This window comes from Doryrhamphus excisus, chromosome 13, assembly GCF_030265055.1.
Source record: "Doryrhamphus excisus isolate RoL2022-K1 chromosome 13, RoL_Dexc_1.0, whole genome shotgun sequence".
In the NCBI taxonomy this organism is placed as follows: domain Eukaryota; kingdom Metazoa; phylum Chordata; class Actinopteri; order Syngnathiformes; family Syngnathidae; genus Doryrhamphus; species Doryrhamphus excisus.
Window position 1 is genome coordinate 16,611,112 of NC_080478.1, and position 22,843 is coordinate 16,633,954.

The following is a 22,843-nucleotide window of genomic DNA, read 5'->3' on the forward strand; positions in this document are numbered from 1 at the left end:
ATGTTAATAATACATAACTGAATACAGCTGCCACTATACCTCATAATAATAAAGTGGTGGCACCACTACTTTGGCATTAGGCGTTGTGGTAACCGGACAGGAAGTTCCAAAAGAAGAAGAAGAAGAAGAGGGAGAGAGGTACATGCTGGTCTCACAGCAGCCCACACACATGAAAAACTTGCAGGGTGGCTTTACACTTTTCCCAGGGATCCCAGAGTTAGCCACTGGCACGAGAGCTAAAAACAGGCAGCCAAACCCCAGCATAACACTATGGAAACCCATGAACACCGGGGAAATAGCTTTTTACGGCCCTGAATCTGTTATGTCAGTCAGAGTCCAGCAAAGTGCAAATATTCAGTGGGGAACCACGGCACCAGTGGTTGCGTGAGGCCAGACTTGTTTGTTTTTGCTCGTAAATGAGAGAGAACATGACTTTAGATTTTAGGGTGACATCAGTTCTGAGGACCGAGGCCTAGCATATCGATGTAGAAAAGGACAAAACGCTTTTCAACTTTGAACTTACTTCATATGGTAAAGAGATTTCAGCCATGAGCAAAAACCCTAGAAAAGATAAAACCACAAAGGAGCTTTAACTATAAGTGTGTAAATGATACAGTATTATGGTCTACTTGGTGGCATTTAGCTTCTCATGAAAATGTCTACTGGGTCAAAACTCACCATGTCCTTTGTCTCCGAGTCAGAAGGGCTGGACTCCGAAGGAGACTTCTCTTTCTCACTTGGTTCTCCATAAAACAACGACGTAAGGCTGAAACAAGAAAATCACAAGCTGACATGTCATCACAGATATTTAAATACAAAAATAAAGTCATTTCCCTTTTAAGCACTGCAAAGTACTCCTGAAATTGTGTGTGAATGTTGACACTATGGAGCTAATTGAATGCTATTCAAGCAACTGGCTCCTTAGTTTTATAAAAAATGTTTTTCAAAACTTTTACATAAACAAAAATATAGACATAGACCAAAAAAATGATTGAAAACACCCAAATTTGTATAATGTTTGTACTTTGCGACGTCTCTACACACATGAATCTATATTGTCAAAATGGAACCTCGATTAGCATCCACCGTGGTTAGCATGTTGTTTAGTAAACGTAAAAAATGTACGCAAAAATTTTGTCTCAGTTTGTGCACATTTTCTGGTTATGACACAAGTCTTGTTATGTTATTAATACACTGTGTTAATCCAACTATGCTCTTAATGTATTTTTATCACAACTGTCCTTGTTAGCTTGCCCATAAAATGGCAACAGCTAGCTCTCCTGTCTATGAGTCATCAGTGGTTGACTCTCAAAAATGTTAACACAAATCATGTTTTTATTGGTATACAATTATAGTTTTACACGTGTTCAACAATTCTTAAAGTTATTTCTTGAATTCAATAGTGTTTCTCACCTTCTTTATCAAAAGGTTTCAGGTTATTGAGGTGATTAGCTCATAGCAAAACAGGAAGGTGGTGTTTATGAGGAAGGTGTTGATCTCACTGCCTTTGGTAAAAAGTAGCTTAAAGTAATCTTAAATGTTAATTTATTCCCTTTCATATGCATTTGGAATTGTTAAAATATAACGTGTTTTGTTATAAAATTATGAAAAGATTTGTTTGGATTAGTCCAGATGTGAGCAAACTATGGCCCGGGGGCCAAATACGGCCCGCTAAGCGTTTGAATCCGGCCCGCCAGTTGCATCCAAAGTATTTAAACCTTTAACATACAAGCTCGCAACATGACTTTCAAGTAGTCAGAGTCAAGTTGTAGTCAGGGATGTTCACATACTCTTTAATAGTCATTTTTTTATTGTACTTCTATTTCGTCTGATGTTTAAAGTGCTCCTGAAAAAAGGGGACAGAATGTGTGACACTTTTACGGATAAAATTAGGATTACAAACGTAAAACAGTTGGCATGTATCAAATATATATCCGGGCCCTGGACAATTTTGTTAACTGAATGAAGTTTGCCCACCCCTGGATTAGTTGCACCTTCTGGAACGCATTAATGATGCTCACCAAGGCTCCGCTGTGATCTTAACTGTTTTTCCTTTTTACACATTAGTCATTTGGCAGGTTCAAGTGGAAACGGTAATGCCACTGTCTTCCAAAACTTCCACTTAGAGACGTGTTTTCAAGTTACAGTATCCAGGTCCCCGAGTGCATTCTTCCAGCCATTTTATCCGTGCTGCGTCGCCAATTCTCTTGTCGAAAAGAAGCCCATAATATTTCAGAAAAAGTTTGTTTGTGCAGAGATTATTTAGTTCACTAACCAGCATGAAAACATGTACAAGTGTTGATGGGAATGCAATTGGATGGGACTAAAATTAAAATTTCTGCCAAATATAATGAATGTGAATGGTTGATAAAGTAAGGTGATGACACCCCAAATACTTAAATATGATAGGTGAACACAGTTATTTAATGAATCATGAAAAAGTGAATCACTTATGAAAATATTTTTGTGATTCGCTTTTCTACTACGGCCCTCACGGTGGCCTAGTGTTTAGCATGTTTTTTTTTTAGCTCCGTTCGAATCTCTGTGTGGAGTTTGCACATTCTTCCTGTGCGTGTGGGTTCTCTCCGGGTACTCCGCTTTCCTCCCGCATTCCAAAAACTATGCATGCTCGGTTAACTGCAGCCTCTAAACTGTCCATAGGTTTGAATGTGAGTATGAGTGCTGTCTACATGGGCTCTACGATTGGCTGGCAACCAGTCCAGCGTGTACCCCGCCTCTCACCGGAAGAATGCATGACAAGCGGTAAAGAAAATGGATGGCTGGACTTTTGTAGTACATTGATAATAATATGCAGTTTTCTATACACTCAGCAGAGGGAGCTCAAGGCTACACTAGGGCACTAGTTCTCCATCCATGTTGCCAAGGCCTACATTCAAAGACATGAATTCACCTGTCATTCTCCATCAACAGAGCCAGACGACCATAGTCCCAAGCTGCCTTCCTCAGACAGGAGAAAATCAGCAAAAGGAACTGTGAACCACAAAACACATGCAGGATTCATTACACAAACACATTTGCAAACAATCACAAACCTGGGTGCTATAATTATGATAATTATCCTTAATGATGCTGCAGTCTAATTTGTCCCAATGGCATATGTGCAGCAACATTTTTGCCCCCCGTAAAAACAACAATGTAAACCGCTCTTGTAATTACCGTCGGCACAGAACAATATAACATCTTCACAAATTCTTGCGATTGCATTTACGTAATCTATCTTACAGTACATAGGAGCATAACTACCCCCACCAATAATTATTTCATGATACCTTCCTCTCTTTGAGTAGTATGTGGTTGTCGTGGAAACTACCAGGCAGGTAAGTGTGCACACACACAAACACATGCAGTGCACTCTCAAGAAAATATTCGATCAATAGCAACAAATCAAAAAGGGCTCATTTCGTTTAATTACGTATACTTATTACCTACATACATACACAATATATCTAATGATAATAAGATGCAAACTTTTGAGCTCATCTCTCTGTGATATTTTGTCTTTCTTCACATCCATTGTCTCTGTGTTGTTTTTATTTGACTTTGTCTTAATGTGTGGGCACGCTCTCCTCCAATGTCTCAGATGTGATGATGGAATTGATGCAGAGGCGTGCTCCTCGGGGGTGGAGGACGAGGGGGGGGGACCTCATGCTTAGACTCATGCTTGTCATTAATAGACAGTACTCAAGCCCCTGTGTTGCCCTGACAACCAGTCAGTGATGAAATGAGCCAATTAAAACACGGTGGTGGCAGATTGAGAGCGATATCAGAGCAGAATGGAGCCTGACAGCGGAAGTCAGTTCGCTGACAGCAGAAAGCGGAAGCCTATTATTATCTGCCAAACTGGAGAGAAATATCTGCCTGTGCGCTTGTAAACAGTATTTATTCTAGGAGAAAAGAGAGTTTAAGACGTGGCATTCAGAAAATGTATTTTTTTAGGCCTGTGCATGCTTGGCTACATCGATGAGAGCTTCAACAACAAGCTTTTTCACAGCAGCATTGACGGGTTTAAGGGGTCAATTTAGCTCACATTTAATTTTGGAGGTTTTTGCTGAGGAACACGAGCTTTGTGAGCTATTGACATGTCACATGAAATATTGACATCCAATAGAAGCATATCATTTGTTCTGCCGGTCGATATCGGTAATCACATTTTGGACACTATCAAATATCAGATGTCGGTAAAAAAAGCCAATATCTCATTTTCAGATAATGTGATTTCTCACTCAGTACAATATACAGTAGCTAAAAAACTACGTAATAGCCTGAGATGTTGTGATTGTTATGTAAATATACAATACTCACCATCCACATGACCACATTGATAGCCAAGACAGTGGGCACCCCCCCAAACGGCAGACCCTGTAGTACACTGCTGCGAGAGTGTGCGCGGTAGCATCTCTCAGCCGTGCTGTTGTCATCCCCGTGGGAGTCAAGGAGGCCCTGTATGTTCAGATCAAATGGCCTCCCTTCCACAGGGGGCGCTCTGGACATGAACAGTGCAGTTTCAGCCATCAGCACTGGACCATACCTAAAGATACAGAGCAGAGTGAGAAATGTTTGAATTTGTCCTCTCTAAACAAGAAAACATATGTTTTTTTCTGATTACTCGATTAATATAAGGGTATATGGGTGCAGTCCTAGTTGTGTAAACTGACTTTTTTTTGTAAGTTGTCAATATTTTATTTTACTTGATTCGAGAGTGTTTTATGCAAACCTTTATATGTTGGTCACAATTCCATTTTGTGATATTCGCTTGAAGAAAATGAATAATATTTGAGTGATGGACAGTTTACTTTACCAATGTGTACTTGTTGTACATTCTCTACTAATAGTGATCTACAAGCAATCTGTGTGCATCTCTAATTGAGATCATAAGATTCAGTCGAAGGTACCGTCGGGCTCCATTAGCAGCCATTGATCTGACTTTTTCCTCTATCTGAAGAATGGAATTTAGATGCCACATAAAAACAACTCAAATAATAATTAAGATGAAAGCTACACATGGAGCTCTCTTTAAAAGGCAGATGTCGCAGGCAGATGCTAACAAAATGCGGATGGGGAACATATTGTTGAGAGAACAAACCGACTTAGCTCAAGTGTAAAATAGTCTGTTTACTCAAGCGTATATTTGAACAGCTGATGCCTACCTTTTCCCTGTGTACTTTCCTATGTAGAGCATGCAGAGGATATATGATCATTCACAGTGCCATGACCACAGACCGGAAGCAGTCACATACGCAATCAATACAGTGGAAGTTGTTCAGTTTGTGTACACACACAGAGGAAATACTGCAGTGCTGTGACAGACAAAGCCTTGCATCAGTACCACCTTTTTTGTATTGACAGCGGTCATTTCATGTGCAATATGAGATTTGTCATTGGATTCAAGAAGTGTTTACACTCTTGTGCACACAGCAAAACCCACAAATACTGAACAAACATTGTGTTTTGTTTTTTTTTGTTCACAGTGCCAGCTGTCAGCATCAATGATTTGACTTGCTGTGACTGCTGCACATCACACTTTCAACGGGGCTCCAGATAAAAAAAAGATATTTACAAATATAACCTGTAAGAAGCCCTCTTTATAACAGTGCACTTTGTGTCTTCTTCCCTGTGGTGAAACTGTATAGCATTGCGATGCTGTCAGATAGAGTCTCACTATGGACATGGCTGGGATGGATATTCCCTGAGGATGGATCACAAAGCCGATCCATAGCACACACACACACACACACACACACACTCACACACTCACTTTGTTCTGCAAGCAAAAAAATCATTTTCTCCATGCAGTTTATGCAAATACGTATTCTGTACTAAAGGGATTGGGCACACAAAGTGAAACAGGCATGAACACACCTTTGCTGGCTTCTTTGTGTATTAGACAAGAAGGCGGTCGATGATGCAAACTCCCAACGCCACCTCCAGAAAAGAGCAGGATGCTGACCAACCGTGTGGCTTCACACAACATTTGGACAAAGCGTGACTCAGCAATTTTCAATGCGGCGGAGATCACACGCTTTAAAAGCTAAAAAGTCCAACATGCTCGCTCTCATCCTGTCATATCCATTTCCTCCTCATCCTTTTGAACTCGGGAAGTTTTTTTTTTTTTTTTTAAATCCTCCATTTCCCTAAAGCGGGCTTCCGAGTGGAGGCAGCAGATGACAAAGTGGCGTTATTTATTTCTCTGGCTGACGGCGTGACCTCTATGCCGTGCTCATCCTTGATGCTGAAGTCTGCATCTGATGAGAATACAATAGCTGAATAACACCAGGCTATAAAAGGAAACACATTTGCTCTGCTAACCAGCTTGTGCAACACTAGGAGGATGGTGGTGGGGGTGGGGAGGGGGGGGGGGGTCATTTCCAGGGAGACAGGCAAAACAATGAAACTGTCAGTAGTGACACTGTGTGCTAGACCCTGATTCAGACCAGCTATGCTTCACACTCCTGTTCGTTTGCATGAACTCTGTGGTTGCTGCTGATGCAACCATTATCTCAGCACAGTTGCTTTACAGTCATTAAAAACCACAGAAAATGCAAACAGTCTATCATGGTGGCGTGGTAGCGTGACAGAAACAAGTTCACGATGACAATGCTGAAAACAAAGACGCTAATGTTTATATGCTTGTTTTGCATTCTCTTTTAATTTGACTAATGGAGTGAATAGTGAATAATCTTGATGAACATGCACAATTTGGCACTGATTCAAATTAGTATCGCTCAGTAGAGGTCAATACTGTAGGTGCTATTGGACACTCATACTGTATGTGTCCTTTAAGTACTGCAAGTATTGCAAGCGAGGACGGTATGTGATTTTAGGTGGATTCGCTGGAACGCACAGTTCCGATCATATAGTGAGATCGCATGCAGTGGAATGACTGATGGGTCCTTAATGATGAAGCACAACTCAGATTTCCATGGCTTGGTTTTTCTATGCTTGCTGCCTGCACTGGTACTGATACGACCGTCTGACTTGACATTGATGTAATGTCTGATATATGACCGTCTGGTATCTTTCACAAAAGCGCAGGCATCAATATGATTGAGGATGTGAACGAGCAAGTAACAACAATCACAGTTTGCCCTGCACAATGCCTGCACTAAAACGTTGATACTAGGGAATTTACAACACCGTATATATGTGTTTGTTCGAACCGCTGAACACAAAAGTGTGACAATTTGGCAGGAGACGTCCCCCAACTGAGTTGCCTGTGCTATTATTTTTCGGCCAAATACACCATATGGTGGCACTGTTAAATTAAACCCAATAAGTCAGATTGACTAGAAATTTCTCACACGACTAAACATTTTCCACAAAACACCCTCTGTAACTTTAGGGCTGAACCAGCATGAATTTTGCCACACACCTTTAGGGGAATGATAAGCACATGTTGTGTGCAAAACTGGTTGAAAAAATGGCCGCCATCAAGCAAAACATTGACAAAACTTTTAGGGAATCTGTGTTACACGTACCGGACTATAAGTCACATTTTGTTTTCATAGGTTGGCTGTTCCTGCGACTTATACTCCAGAGCAAATTATAAATGAAAAAAGTGTTTATGTTACATAAACACTAGACACCTTTTCTGTTCATGTTTATTTTTTGTGTAGCTGAATAACCATTGTGTTAGCATATCTTACACCTATTCAGCCTGTTCTCTATTCTTTTATTGTTAGAACTTGCCTTCCAAGAAGAAAAAATAAATTACCCGCAAAAAATGCGACTTATACTCCAGTGCTACTTATGTATGTTTTTTCTACCTAATTATGCATTTTTGGCCTTGTGCGATTTATACTCCGGAGCGACTTATAGTCGAAAAAAAAAAAAAATATATATATATATATAGATAGATATAGATATAGATATAGATATATACACGTTCAGAGATATGATGATTATTATAATTATGCTCTTCCAGTGATGCACCAGACAGTCAATGGGGGACATATCAAAAATCTTAAGGGGAACACATTGCGTTGTGGACTCCTATAGAGCAGCTACATATGATACACTTCACAGAAAGCTTTCTAGATCTTCCAGATTCTGCAACTCTTTCTGCAGTGTTTCCATTGACTTCCTGCTTCTGATCCAAACAGTCTGTTTAATTTACTCCACCGTCAGCCCTTCTCTTGCTACACCCACTCGGCTGTGATTGCTCTCACTCCCAAGCGCTCTCGAGGACTTCTAGTTTTGTGCTGCATTACCATTACAGCAAAATTAATACAGCCAAACCTTACATGAATAAGAATGTTCTTAATGACGTTTGCACAAAGCAGGATGACAAATACTAGATGAGAAATCTAACCGTTTATTCATTCTGAAAATGAAATAAATTAATATAGACAGTTATTGTTCTAAAAACATCATCATCACTGCAGCCGTACTAAGCCAGCAACCATAAAGTATTTGGTGGGCATGTCTGGAAGAGCTTTCCCCTCCTGCCATCACATAAGATTCATAACCTGTCTGAAAGAGATATTATCCTGCTCTGCCAGAGACATGCACCATAAATAAAAGGTGAACCTCTACTGACTCCCAAACCTCTGCAACTCATCAACAGCCAGTCAACCAGTGAGCGATAGCTGACAATCTGCGGGGCCAACTTCAAATTTGCATGACAGAGATGATTCTACAAGTGAAAGATCCAGAATGAATGAGCTCTTTTTGGAAGGTTATTTTGTGTGAACATTTGTTGGAAACCTGTCAATTTAAAATCTTAAACTGGAATATGTAAAATATGTACAAGAGCAGCATACAATTCTGGATATACAAAGATAATAATGCTCATTTTCGTGGTATTAAAATTGAATTCATTACAAATACAGTGGAATAAATACCTGATAGAGATGTGCACATGTGCTCATTAGGGCATGCAGGCTATAATGTGATTGACAGGAAGGGGGTGGAGCTACAGCCGTGACTATTTCTGCACCTCTCTATGACATGGCCCCCACGTACGTAGTGTAGATTAGTGAGGTGTGGTTGACTGATAGCAAACAGATGATGCTACATCACCACCCAGCCTCCCTGTAAAGGCCAAATGAGCCTCAGCATGACGATGAGGAAAACTTACTCACTCCAGCCATGCACAACAAACCAAACACCTGCTTCCTGTCTGGCTGCACATGCTCAGTAGGCCCCCTGGGGGGAGTGATGTGTGTATGCTCTGCTGCTGTGTGCACAACCCTTTTTAGAACCCATCTGGCATCTTGGTACGACTTGAGTCCAACATGCTTACCATTTTAAATGTAAGCACAGAATCTGTATTTTCTTTGCATTAGAAAATTTAACCCCCAGATTAATTCAGTACAAAGCCTATGGGAGCACTTCCAAAATGGGCCTGCCTGGGAGAAAACATGAGTCACATTATTGTTAGCCTCGAAAAAAAGCACACACGACTCATTAAACAGACCTCAGAAGGCTATCTCTTCTATTAAGCGATAACGATGCAGTCCATTCATAAACACGTCTCAACGTCTCAAAATTAGCATCTAAACTATTCTTTTCTTCTCTCAGCCAAACCTAAATGTCAAAATGGTGACATTTTTATTGTGCGTATTATCAAACTGTTCAGTAGAACGGTACTTTCGATGGACTGAGATGAGAAAATGACCTCCAATGAACAAAGGCTGCCCTGATAGAATGATTTGATGTAATTACTGTGTAACGTAGTAATTCACGATTTGATGCATTCTGACCCTTCACAGATTAATATATAAATGTCAGATCAGCAGCTTGCGTGCATGTAGTGATCTAATGCAATATGATATATGAAAAAGCATACACACGCCATTAATATTTCATACCTACAGTAGAAATGATATCATTTGACATACACCAATCACCACAAACGGACATATGAAAAAACTTAACACATTACAACACTATAAGGCCCCAGCAGCCCAGCTTACCGAACATCAAATGCCTGACTTCAGTCTGCTTCAGTATGGGTATTGAACCATACTGTGAGATTCTGAATGTTTTTCTAGCAACATGCTTGTCACTGTGCTTATATTGCACTTAGCTACACTATGTTTATACTGCGAGGTTGTCAATGATCAACCATCCATTCTCTAGACCGCTTTTCCTCATGAGGGCATGCTGGAGCCTATCCCAGCTGTCTTCACTTCTCCTTAAAAGCCATATAGCATTGTGAACATCAATGTAATGTCATGTAATACTGGTGTAACATCTTGGAAAGTAATATTTTGAGGATGTGAACATTAGATTTATAATTTGTAGTTTTAGTTCATCTTTTGGTTATCAGGAGGCTACTTCTTGTTTCATGGAGAATGACAAACACACAGTCTGGACTTGACATGGAGAAAAAATACAACTTTTACCAAATCCTCACCACAATTAATTGGGCCATGTGTTACCACTTGCCAAAGTTTGGGGAAAAGTGACTTGTATTTTTAAAATAAAGTTAAGGTAATTGACAACATGATGGACTGAAAACAATATATATATATATATATATATATATATATTTTGCAGTATTTGTTATGTTTTTGTTGGGTCTCAGTCCTTTCATCTAAAAAACAACATTTCATTAATTTTCTACCGCTTATCCTCAAGGATCACAGGAGTGCTGGTCTCCAGCCAATCACAGGGCACATATAAACAAACAACCATTCACACTCACATTCATACCTATGGACAATTTGGAGTCGCCAATTAACCTAGCATGTTTTTGGAATGTGGGAGGAAACCGGAGTACCCGGAGAAAACCCACGCATGCACGGGGAGATCATGCAAACTCCACACAGAGATGGCCGAGGGTGGAATTTAACTTGGGTCTCCTAGCTGTGTAGCCTGTGTGCTAACCACTCATCCGCTGTGCAGCCTATAAAAGAACATATTTGTATAAAATACATAAAAAGCACAGCTTGCCATGTTATTGGCTGGCGACCAGTCCAGGGTGTACCCCACCTCTCGCCCGAAGACAGCTGGGATAGGCTCCAGCACCCCCACAACCCTCATGAAGATAAGCAGTAGAATGAATGAATGAATCTCAAAAGCAGCTTGGGATCTTTGTGCTCATGCTTTGCCTGATCTGTATGTGCAGCTGGAGCTGTTCACCTCCTCCAAGTGCTGAAACATCCACAGCTAACAAGCAAAACAACATAAAAGAAAACCCAGCCTGGCAGCAAAGTAAGCATGACTTACCACAATACAACCAGGCCTTTTACTACAGTGTCAGAGTTGTCTTGAAATAATAATGCGTGTGTGATGCCTCTAAATGACCAGCATTCATATTGGGAGTCTTGATTAAATATTAAAGCAATGTTCTATAGGCTTTTCAAGACAAAGTAGTACATTCATTCATTCATTCATTTTCTACCGCTTTTCCTCACGAGGGTCGCGGGGATGCTGGAGCCTATCCCAGCTGTCTTCGTGCGAGAGGCGGGGTACACCCTGGACTGGTTGCCAGCCAATCACAGTGCACATATAGACAAACAACCATTCACACTCACATTCATACCCATTTTGGACAATTTGGAGAAACCAATTGACCTAGCATGTTTTTGGAATGTGGGAGGAAACCGGAGTACCTGGAGAAAAAAACAACACTTGGGCGCCGTGCAGCCTGAAACTGATCCATTGATCCATTAATTTCCATGTCCCATACAGACTGAACTCGACACTGAAACCAGGAAAATCCAACAAAATGGAGAGCTGTGAAGCATACACGCATATTCAAATTAGTCAAATTGCATGTTGAGTACAATAAATGTGTACATGTTGGCAGGTCTGTACCAACAGTTGAAAGTACTCCATAAAATTTGCTAAGCTACGTATGTGGGAGAACATGCAAACTCCACACAGAGATGGCCCAGGGTGGAATTGAACTCGGGTCTCCTAGCTGTGAGGTCTGCGCACTAACCACTCGTCCGCCGTGCCGCCCGATAAAGTAGTACAGTGTATGTAAAAAATATGACTTATCAATAGAATTCTAATTCAATTAAGTAATATGATTGATAGATTGGATACATTAAGTACAATTACTTAGTTTACTACAGTAGATAGTATAGAACATAAGGCATATATTTGTGTTGTTTTGTTCAACATTGCAATTGAATGAACATAAATGTCATGCAATTAAGCTTGGATTCAACAGGTCACACTAAGGTCTTTGTGTGTGTGACTGCAAATAGAAAGATAAAGGCCACTGTGTAGTATAATGGCTAAACCCTAATAGGCTCCTTATCTGGCAAGTGACAACTGCCGCTTAAGAAGCACATGTAAAGCACACAATGAACTGCTTGAGGAGCTTGCACGTTGTAGTGACAAGATGAGATGTATTGGGGTGTAACACGTTGCCAGACACCGCCACGTCCTCCTCGGGTGACCACTAAAATCACTCTAATATGATGCAATCACGTGACAAACCTCTCGTCTCCACTATAAGCGTCCGTATTTTAAAGGTGATTGTGTACAGTCATACAATGTGGACGACTGTGGCTCCCCTGGCTTGCTGCAGCACTCACACCAGTCTGCACACCCGCCTTCCTTATAAACCTCAACTTGATGGAAAAACCATTGCGCCACAAATTTTGCGCACTTAAAACCCTCCGCGGCAAGTTTAGCTCAGTAAAAAGGCCAATTCGTGTGAAAATGATCCTCACTCACCTCAAAAAGCTCGATGGTGGGCAGGCGTCATTGAAGGGATGCGATACTGCCGTGTGTGTTTTTTGTCTTCCAACAGCCAAGAAACACAAGAAACTCCCACCTTCCCAGGGAGCGTCCGACAATTCAACACCTGCCAGCAGAGAGGAGCACTCAGGGAGTGTCAACAAGCGGGTGTTTCACACATGACAGGCGAATCATTTATTATGATGCCATTATGATACTATAATAAATGTTTTAATAAATGGGAATTGGTCAAAAGGAAAAGAAAAAAGAAAACACACAGTATTATGTATGTTGGGGGCGTTTTCTTATGTCACTGTTACTGGCAGTTGGGAAAATTACATTTAAAAAAATATACTTTTATATACTTCCCAAACAAGTCATTGAATTAGTAACGAAATTCATAAATTCAATTACCAGGGAAAGTATACCGTTGAGGGATATTTTCTGTGAAAGGCTAATTTTATCAATTAGAGTAATTACACTAATGACATTAGCTGTGACTGGAAAACAATACCAACCCTGCTTGCTTTGGGGCATACAGTATTAGCATTAGCATTAGTATCCAGCAGGGCTGGGTGGATCCATCAAAATATCAATAACATTGATACCAAGGGTGGTATCAGTATTGGTATTTATTCTCACAAATATCTTTTATGGTGGTGTTTATTTTGCTGCATTTTAGATATTGGCGATATATATGAAGAAGGGGTAGGACTAAATAAGATTGGCTTCTTCCTACTCCTTTTCAGACATGTTGAACTGTAGAAACGTAACTTTGTTATGCATGCTTTAAACAATTTAACAGGTATTATCACTATCATTACCATAGGTATACTATATAATACCATATACAGGATCACTAATGACAACCGATATAAGAGCTGTATTATTTTTTAAAAATGCCTTATTATAATTGACACACTTCATACTGTGAAGATCTAATATTCTAATACTCTCATGCATCTAAATCAAGTTTTAAAGAAGTAGCTCAGCAACATTTATAGCAATAAGGCCAGAAGCAGCATGGTTTTGTTATGGCTGGTTAAACTACAGAGGCTGCAGTGCCACCTGCTGGAAAAAACTCTATCTTGCACCTTCAGTTCCTTTTTAAGTACAACTCTTTGTTTTTTTTTTATAATAAATGGATGCATAAACATTTCTAACTGATTTTCATGTGTGTGCGTCACTATTTTGAAAATAAGTTGTCAACGTTTTTTTGTTGTTGTTGTTGAATGACGTAAGAAAGGAATCTTCGCCAGCAGGGGGCGATGCTGCCCAGAGTGGATGTAGACGTGTGTTGCCGATCGGCTGCAAGTGAGCTTGGCGGTGCTGAAAAGGACAGTTCCTCCCAAGGCTGCAGGTACACGCATCTATGTGTACGCATCTATGTATCAGGAATGGCATTTATGACGTCACGCTTCGGTTATGATACTTCACGTTAAGGTGCCTGCGATGGGTGAGGTTTAGGTCAACGAGGGTGCGCGGAGTGTTGCCGGAGGAGGGGTGGGTTGGTGAAGGCACACCGTGGGTCATCCCCCGTCTTTTATACGTCACGTACCCTAGACCAGGACTATAGATGTCATCTTCCACCCAGCGTGGCATTCAGCTGTGGGTCTGTAGAGCACCAATGCAGATGGCGAGATATTTTTGGTCCATTCAGGGGGTCCCTAAGGTTTCAGGAACCCAATTTGTTGAGAGATGAGCTTTCTACAGAAGACTTGACATTTCCTCACAGAACATTGGTACTGCAGGTTGTATCTAATGTGTCACCATGCATCCAAGGAGGTGTTATTGGCAAGACCTAAGGCTGTGTTTACACAATATGCAAATGATGTCAATCTCTGTGTAATCTAACTGGTGTACAGTACACATTACTGTATATACCATTATATGCTTCATTGGCAAAAAGAAAATGTAACATGTGGGTGTGTAAGCGACAGGAAGAAAAGCTCTACCTTCCTTGTTGGTTTGCATGCTCACCCCTGAATAGAGAACAGAAAAATTATATTCGGGTCAATAAGATATCTGGTTGATTTAAGCTATATACAAATTTGATCATAATGAGTTAGAATAGGGCTGCACGGTGTAGGGGTGGTTAGCACGCAGGCCTCAGAGTTAGGAGACCCAGCTGTCTTCGGGCGAGAGGTGGGGTACACCCTGGACTGGTTGGCAGCCAATCACATGACAAGCTGTGCTTTTTATATATTTTATACAAATATGTTCTTTTTTAGGCTGCACGGCGGATGAGTGGTTAGCGCACAGGCTATACAGCTAGGAGATCCGAGTTCAATCCTACCCTCTGCCATCCTTGTGTGGAGTTTGCATGTTCTCCCTGTGCATGCGAGGGTTTTCTCCGGGTACTCCGGTTTCCAACCATATTCCAAAAACATGCTAGGTTAATTGGCGACTCCAAATTGTCCATCGTTATGAATGTGAGTGTGAATGGTTGTTTGTCTATATGTGCCCTGTGATTGGCTGGCCACCAGTCCAGGGTGTAATGTTATTTCTCTGTATGTTTTGTCAAAATTCAAGACAGTGTATTTGAATTTTAAAGGGATTTTCTTACTGCTGATGTTTGTGTCCCCCCCCACCCCCACAGCTATGTTCACCAGGATGCTCAAACTGAGGCTTCTCAACGCCGTGGCCCCTGCATACTTTTTCATGGCGACAATCGTCACCTTCATCCTGCACTTTGGCTTCTTCATCCCAACGATCTTCCCCACCCCTGACACATCACCCGGGGGGTCTACAACTCTTCACACCGTGGTTTTCCTTTTCCTCATGTTCAACGCCCTTGGGAATTACACAATGACTATCTTATATCCCGCAGCAAGTGCCAACGAGACGGCGGTCCCGGTGTGTTCACCACACTGCTCGGACAAAGTGGATGCTCACTACCTCCTCAACGGCCGCCACTTCTGCAAACTGTGCAAGAAGGTTATACTGAAGCGGGATCACCACTGCTTCTTCACCGGGAATTGCATCGGCAACAAAAACATGCGTTACTTCATCATGTTTTGCATCTACACCTCCTGCACCTGTTTGTACTCGCTGGTTCTTGGCGTGGCCTTTCTCACAGTGGAATACTCCATTTCCTTCGAGAACCCGCTGACCTTCTTGACTCTTCTCCCCCTCTCCACTGGTTACTTCTTCATGGGTGAGTTGCCTTATGAAACTATTTCATGATGGTACGATGATACGGCTTATTAAGGAATTCATACCCTCAACTCAGGAACAATCTCCGGCGTGCAGCTCTTCCTGGTCCTGATGCTGTACGTGTGGCTGGGCATCGGGCTTGTCTGTGCCGGTTTCTGCTGCCAGCAGGTGCTGCTGGTGGCCCGGGGCCAGACCTGGTGTCAGATGCAGAGTGGGCAGCTCCTGGAGAACTGCAGCCCCTGGAGAAGCAACCTCAAGGATGTGTTTGGAGCCAACTGGGCGCTGGGTCTCATCCTGCCTGTGCACACAGTGGAGATGTGCTCTGAGGAGGCACTAAAGCAGGACTGAGCCATCTTCTCATCATTCATTTATCAACTTGCAATAGGTCACACAGGCAGGACACTTTGGAGAAAGTTAGGATTCATTTATCTATTGAGCCAAATATAAGACGGTATTTTCCCTCGAGGTCTCAAAAAGGCTCAGGGTCTAGAGTTGTATACATGGAAATGAGACAGAGGTTTTCTTCCTGTCACTCACACACACACCAGTGACTTGGAGAGAGGCAGCCATGGCACAGAGACCTACTGGAAAAAAGGAACCGTCTTATATTTGTCTTAATACCAATTACAGTGGAACCTCTAAATATAAATTCCTCAACTGAACAGTCAGTTTTTCTACTTCCTCTTTGATTTGATCCAGACGGAAATTATAAAACCTTTATTAACAATCAAGATTTTTTACATTGCTTTTCAATAGTCACATGAGAATAAATAAAAGCTAAGTATTGCGTAATAAATCTTTAAAAAAGTAAAACTACTCGCTCCTTGAAGACACAACATGGAGGGAGCAAGGCGCTTGCAGAGCAATACAGGTACTGCATCTAAGCTTTGTAGGGTTTAAGTATTTTATGAATAGATATATACAAATTGTTAGATGACTAATATATATAGTGCCTTGTTTGGTTTCATTGTCATGCAAGTCATTAGCCATCATGCTTGCTTGCGGTTACATTGCATCTGCTTACAAGTGATCTTCGGTTTACCACCTTAGTTAGTTTACCACCATTTTGTTTGCACCATTTACAGTGCAAGTGGAATACATGAAGAATACATGACATAATCAGCACAAGAATGCAGCGTGTGCCTCGTGCCGAGCAGCAACACTGCTTGAGGAAGAATAACATGGCGTATTAGTAGGCATGTACGATAATTAGCGACCCGATATCAGCATAAAAATGCAATATCGGTTGATATCGGTATTATTTTTTTTTTTCCCAATCATGAAAACCAATATGTATACGACACATATGTGTCATATTCCACCACAGGATATGTTATCAGTATGTGCGCTGATATCGGCATATCGTTTTTCTGCAAAAAGCCGATATCGGAGAAGAAGTAGTTATGCTTCCAGACTAGCCTGGGATAATTTTTAAAAAATGTAGGACAAGCACAGGGACAAAAGTATAACTGTTTCACTTAATTCTTGTATTTAGTCTTTTTATTACTGTATTTTATATGTCATAGGTCATTTAGGTGTATGTCCCAACTTACATTAAAACTCGCTCATACTGTACTGAGTGGCCTTCTATGGTAATTGAAACATGTCCCCCTCTGCTGGGGCATCACCAAAATATAGAAAAAGAGAAAACTAAATAGGTTTAAGTTCTGAGTTCCTTCTGATACCCATAGTCACACAATTTGGCTCCAACTCCATTTTGTACCACTTTGGAGGTTCCACTGTATGTACTTTATAATGACGTTAAGTATTCCTTGGCACTCCTGTAAAGAGAGGAGGCATACAGTAAGCATATAGGAGTTTACATTTAGGTTTTAGTAGCTTTTTAAAAGCAATATTTAATAAGGTTTACTAAGGTTCATCATAAACATATACATACACTGCTTAGCCTTTTTTGTATCATGTGCTAAACTTGACTGCTGATGCCATTTATGTGTGCACAGAGAACATTCAGGAACATATTTTTACCGTTATTACATTTAAGGGCTAGCAGGCAAGAACATGTGTAGTGACCCTTATAAGTATCAATACAATATTATTGTCTGCTCCAGAGACTGGTTGATGATGGGCTATAGTGGAATTATCCAGGGTATTAATCACAATGTGCCATAAAATCATGTCTTACTTACATATTTTGTACACAACAGCCCCATAGATGAAGCAATAGCCGTACACTGCTAATGCTAATAATGGAGCCTTGTGGTAATACTGTAATAAGGACTTCCCACTGTTAAACTGCAGCTGCTTGACATATAGTCAACATTGTTTTAGAAATAAATACTTTTTATGACAGTGGTCAAAAAGTGCAAAACACTTTAACAAAAGAAAAAAAACAACCAAATTACAATTACATCATTCAGAAATGGAACGCACTGAATCCCAAGGGGACGTTTGGACCAATCAGCTCCAGAGACCTTGGGTGACAAGGAAACACGAGAAAAGCTGATTGGTCCAAACATTATTACTTCCTATATCTCAGGGATTTGGTACATTCCCGGTAGGATTGGTTTAATTATAATTTGGTTTGCTTTTTATTAACGTGTTTTGCACTTCTTAGCCATGGTATTTAATTACTAGAGCTACTTTTGTCTTTACCTGCTATACACATAAATCCAAAGTGCTATAATATTAAGTGAGTCTTCAGTTAAAATAATCTACCGCACTCAGGTGGTTTTCTGTGTAGTTGCGTAACATCTTTATTGGACAGAATATTTGTACCTGAAGAACAAGACAGAAGAAATGACTTTACAGTTTTATGACCGTTAGTCAAGGTGACGTTTGTGACAGGAGGCACATTTCACACAAAAAAAGGTCAAATATGTTTGTTAAAATAGAGTTACTACTACTATGGCCTGTAAAGTATTGCAAGGTAGTATTGCCGAAATAAAGAATTCCAAGTTGCCATTAATCCTCGCCATGATTGATTCTTTGGAGAGCTTCGACTACATGCAACCTTCTTCCTCCATGTGAAACTTGCATCTTTGCAGATGCTTACAGCAATCCAAGCAGCTCAAGCACTAACACGAGTATACAAACATTCAAAAAGGCACAGTTAACATTCATGTTCACATAAAAAAAAACAACAACAAAAAAACAAGCAGGGCGACAGTCTATAGTAACTAAAGTGCAAAAGGCTGATATGTAACGAATTTCTGCTACTGTTGTGCCATCATGACCCCCGTTAAGCAAAACAGAAGATATTAGCAGATCCTGAAGTAGATACAAGGCCACAAAACTTCACTTCATACAATTTGACCTTCTTTTTAAAACCAATTTCTCCAGTAACAAAGTTAAAATGTGTTTGGCAGGATTAAATAATAGCTTCTGCAAAAATAAAATCTTATCACAAATAAATAATACTTATAATAGAGATCAACAAGTAAATTATATATATAAAAAAAGACATTTCGGTTAACTGGCATTACACACTTGACGAGGGAGGAGTGGATAGTTCAAATTAAACAATTACAAGATCGACACTTCTTACGTATGAGGGCGTTTTTTTGGAATGCACGTGTGAAACGGTATCCTATTTGTCCAAAACCGTTAGCGTCTTGTACCGTAAAAGTCATTCCATAATGCAATGTTGTTTATGGACTTCTTAGAGAAATCATACAAAAAGTGAAGCCTTAAGGAGGATCTACTGTGCATTTTCTACCACCGGAACAGCTCACGGTGTTCATGGCGTGCTACTATATTTTGCATGACAATGCTATGAATTACATCGTTCCGTTGACTTAAAAGTGTGTAGCATGAGAGTGTATTCTTTTCCGAAACTTGCTCATGCAACGCAAACGATGTCTTCCCTTTTCTCGTGCCTTACTTTTTAGTACGAGGTCCTACAAAAGTCTTGGAACAATACATCTGTTAATGTGCTTGTCGTGCCATGCTCGATTGCGGTTTACCATAGCGGCTATAGCCCTACTTAAAAAGGACAATTATTATAGGCAAGGGTTTTAGACCAGCAGCACTGATTGTTTAAAGTTCAGACACAAGCAGCTAACATGGCTGATGGCAATATTACAAGCTTGTACTGACAAGTATTTGACGAATGACACCTGGGGACATACCATTTCCTCACATTGAAAGCTGCTGGTTACCTGTATGTGCACCAACACAGTGTAGGAAAACCATGTCACTACTTGATTGTTACTTATCATAGTCCTGCATAGACAGCTGGAGTTTAGTCCACAGGTGAGGATCGCCGCTCCCTAGAGCTTCCAGCAGGAGTGCGGTCTGCTCCTGAAGCAGCTGCAGCTGACCTTGGGTGCGCTTGTTCTCCTTGATTAACTGCTTGGTGCGCATAGTGATGCCCAGCAGGCCGCAGTTGCTCAGGATGTTGTACGTGTTGCTGAAACGCGTCAACTTGTTGCTTTCTGCCGAGAGGCTGTCTTGGTAATTGTCAGGACATGACCGGTTGGGCTCTACTTCAGTCCTGCACTGATTTGCGTGTGGGGCCACAGAGGTGGTGATCCCTGTCGTGAAGGAGAGCGACTTCTCGCTGAGCTGATCTGAGCTCTCAGCAGACAGAGCCGAGTGGTTGTTTGCTGCTTCAAACTTGGCCAAACTGGCTTTACTGTAAGCTGGCGCGGCACTCTGAGCGGTGGGGGCGCCATACAGCCTGTTGCCTTGCTGATGTCTTCTGTGTGATGATAATGAACTCCTCATTTTGGAGGACCTCTTTGAGGGTGCGTCCACTGGGTTTGGGGCAATTCTGGGGTAGGACTTAAGAGTGGACGTGTAGCTTTTTGATTGCTTGCCATTGTCAGAGGCTGTTTTTGGTGAGCTGCTGCTGTTTGACATCATTGGATGAAGCAGAACCATCTGAGATGGAGACATAACGCTGACAGACGAAGGAAAGCCCCACTGTTTCTCTGCTGGAGTCACCTGCGAAGGCTGAAAGGACAAAACTGGGATTAGTACACTGAAACCGATTATTACACGATGAAGCAAAATACCTTTCTTGGTCTTAAGTAAAGATAAGATGAACAAAATAAAGTTGAAATGAAAGCGCTGATGACTGGCAATGTTGCACAAACAAGTTTGACTGACACTTTAAACATCAGGCCATGAAACATGTGCAATACTTTATATACAGTGGGTGCCTAAATATCCACGATTCATCATTCCCGACCCTACACATTCCCAGCCTCTTTGTTTTGCATATTAACAGATTTTCAAACTTGAACTTGCTTGAACCTCATATTTTACGGGCATCTCAATTACTTCGAAACGTCGAAATCAATTTGTAAAATTATTATAAAAGTGATTGGAGTGAATCTGTTGAATGAACTGACAGAGCCTCACAAAGACAGCGGCTTATCTCTGATTGTGTGGTGAACACCAGAGTTTGGATTACAGCTCATGCTTGAGCAAACAAACTGCATCATCTCAACAACTTGACTGTATAGTAAAAGGTACCGCCAAGGTTGAAAATCTAGAACAAAAGCACAGCAACCTGAAAAACTATAGAAAAAGAAGCCAGTGGATGAAGACGCTATTAAAAACACACAAAATCTGCATTCTGGAAAAAAAAATGTGACCTGCATTCACTGATGATCTCTGATATGGGGGTGCCACGATGTAAATGAGGTATATATAAAAGCATGCAGTGTTTACCTGATTGAGGACAAAGTTATTCATAATCAACATCGGCGAAAGTCCAGCATACGAGCCTCCCATCACAGCCAGCTGCACACCAGCCGTGTCCTGGCCGACTGTGGACCTTTTCCTCCCTGCATCTTCACAGTCGGTCCCATCAACTGCACTTAGGTACTCAGAGCTGGCATCTGGAGGGAACAGAAACAAGCCATCTCGTCTTATTGAACCGGTCTAATGTTACCACTACCTGCGGCAGAACATTAATACAGTATAATGGAACCAGTGGCAGATGTAGATAAGCATCTCTGGAGTGCCTGGAAAATAAACCATCAACCACTGAGGTTTCAGCAGAGTCCAGGTGATTCGCTATTGTATATAAATAAAGACCTAAGTGACCTAGTAAAAGAAAGATACATGCTACACAGTGTGACCTAGATCTCTTTCTCTGATTCCAACTGACCTTGTATACTTAAAAAAAGCCCTCACAGTAACAGTAAAGTGTTTGCTGCATAGTACAACTTAAAGTTTATCTTGACAAAAATACCTGAGAAGCCTGAATCCCGGTCCAGGTCCTGCTTAGATGCTCCATGATGTGTTCCTCTGGTGAACGATGTTGTCCTGTGATGGACGGAGTGACTAAAACTGCTCATGTCTGTCTCCTCTGTGCGGAATAAAGAAGCAAAAGATGGACATTAACTGGAATGATTAGGAAAAAAACACCGAAGGTCATTTGAATGTTATTTAATAGCTCAATGACAACACGCTTTAATTGTCAATGTCATAGTTAAATCTTTGATGACATAAATAATCCATAGTCATCTGATGATCCTTTATCAGCGGTCGTTAATGACAAAAGTAATCACTCAGTGGATAGATCGTAGGCATGTAGCAAACAAACAGAACTAGGCATATAAAATCAAACGTGTAAACATTTGCGTGAATACAATGTGAGAAATTCATAATGGCTACGTTACAAAAACAACAATGTAGAAATTGGGAGCGCGCCAGTGTTGTGGCGACGTTAGCTAACATTACACATTGTTAGCATATCATATCGTTAGCGTGGCAAACAACCCAAGGTGCGACAATACATGTATCGATTTATATTCGCTAAAGTGTTAAACTTACCAAATGCGTTCAGATTTAAAAGCAAATTCCCGTGAATAGACTCAATGTTTTTTTCCCCACTACGTATACTGAAACGTTGTTATCCAACCACTTCCTGTTTCCCTCTTCCAGCAGGTCTGACGTCACACGTTGCTGACTTCATCTTCTTCTTCGTTGGTCTTCATAGCGACAGGAAGTGTAGTCACACGGCTAGCATTACTGCCGTCTGCTGCGCAAACAAGCTAACTAAAACAATAACTAAAACAAGAACTAAAACATCCTAATGATACGGTTCAGTTAA

At 41.0% G+C, this 22,843-nt stretch overlaps 3 protein-coding genes across 5 annotated transcripts in view; 1 reads left to right on the forward strand and 2 right to left on the reverse strand.

The window, feature by feature from the left end:
- The window catches only part of tmem63c (transmembrane protein 63C), a 29,607-nt gene extending 11,415 nt beyond the window's left edge, over positions 1–18,192 (reverse strand). Inside the window, exons 1-8 of one of the 3 annotated variants that reach the window (XM_058090619.1) lie at positions 17,964–18,192; positions 15,882–16,114; positions 12,658–12,787; positions 11,580–11,703; positions 4,324–4,549; positions 2,912–2,991; positions 679–766; positions 524–561 (exon numbers count right to left, since the gene is read on the reverse strand). In XM_058090619.1, the coding sequence (XP_057946602.1) occupies positions 524–561; positions 679–766; positions 2,912–2,991; positions 4,324–4,549; positions 11,580–11,647 (500 nt within the window). In that variant the 5' untranslated portion in view covers positions 11,648–11,703; positions 12,658–12,787; positions 15,882–16,114; positions 17,964–18,192. Of the gene's footprint in view, positions 1–523; positions 562–678; positions 767–2,911; positions 2,992–4,323; positions 4,550–11,579; positions 11,704–12,657; positions 12,788–15,881; positions 16,115–17,963 lie in introns of those variants that run through there. The other 2 variants (XM_058090620.1, XM_058090621.1) reach the window with 2 other exon arrangements.
- Positions 13,925–19,004, forward strand: zdhhc22 (zinc finger DHHC-type palmitoyltransferase 22). Its single transcript, XM_058090623.1, has 3 exons — positions 13,925–14,020; positions 15,260–15,817; positions 15,893–19,004. Exons 2-3 carry the CDS (start codon positions 15,262–15,264, stop codon positions 16,162–16,164), a joined length of 828 nt encoding a protein of 275 aa, XP_057946606.1. The 5' UTR covers positions 13,925–14,020; positions 15,260–15,261; the 3' UTR covers positions 16,165–19,004.
- Positions 18,506–22,725, reverse strand: LOC131140332 (CLOCK-interacting pacemaker-like). Its single transcript, XM_058090622.1, has 4 exons — positions 22,564–22,725; positions 21,980–22,094; positions 21,454–21,623; positions 18,506–20,730 (listed from the first exon to the last, which is right to left on the reverse strand). The coding sequence occupies exons 2-4, from the start codon at positions 22,083–22,085 to the stop codon at positions 19,984–19,986; spliced, it is 1,023 nt and encodes a 340-aa protein (XP_057946605.1). The 5' UTR covers positions 22,086–22,094; positions 22,564–22,725; the 3' UTR covers positions 18,506–19,983.
- Positions 22,726–22,843: the final 118 nt, after the last annotated feature.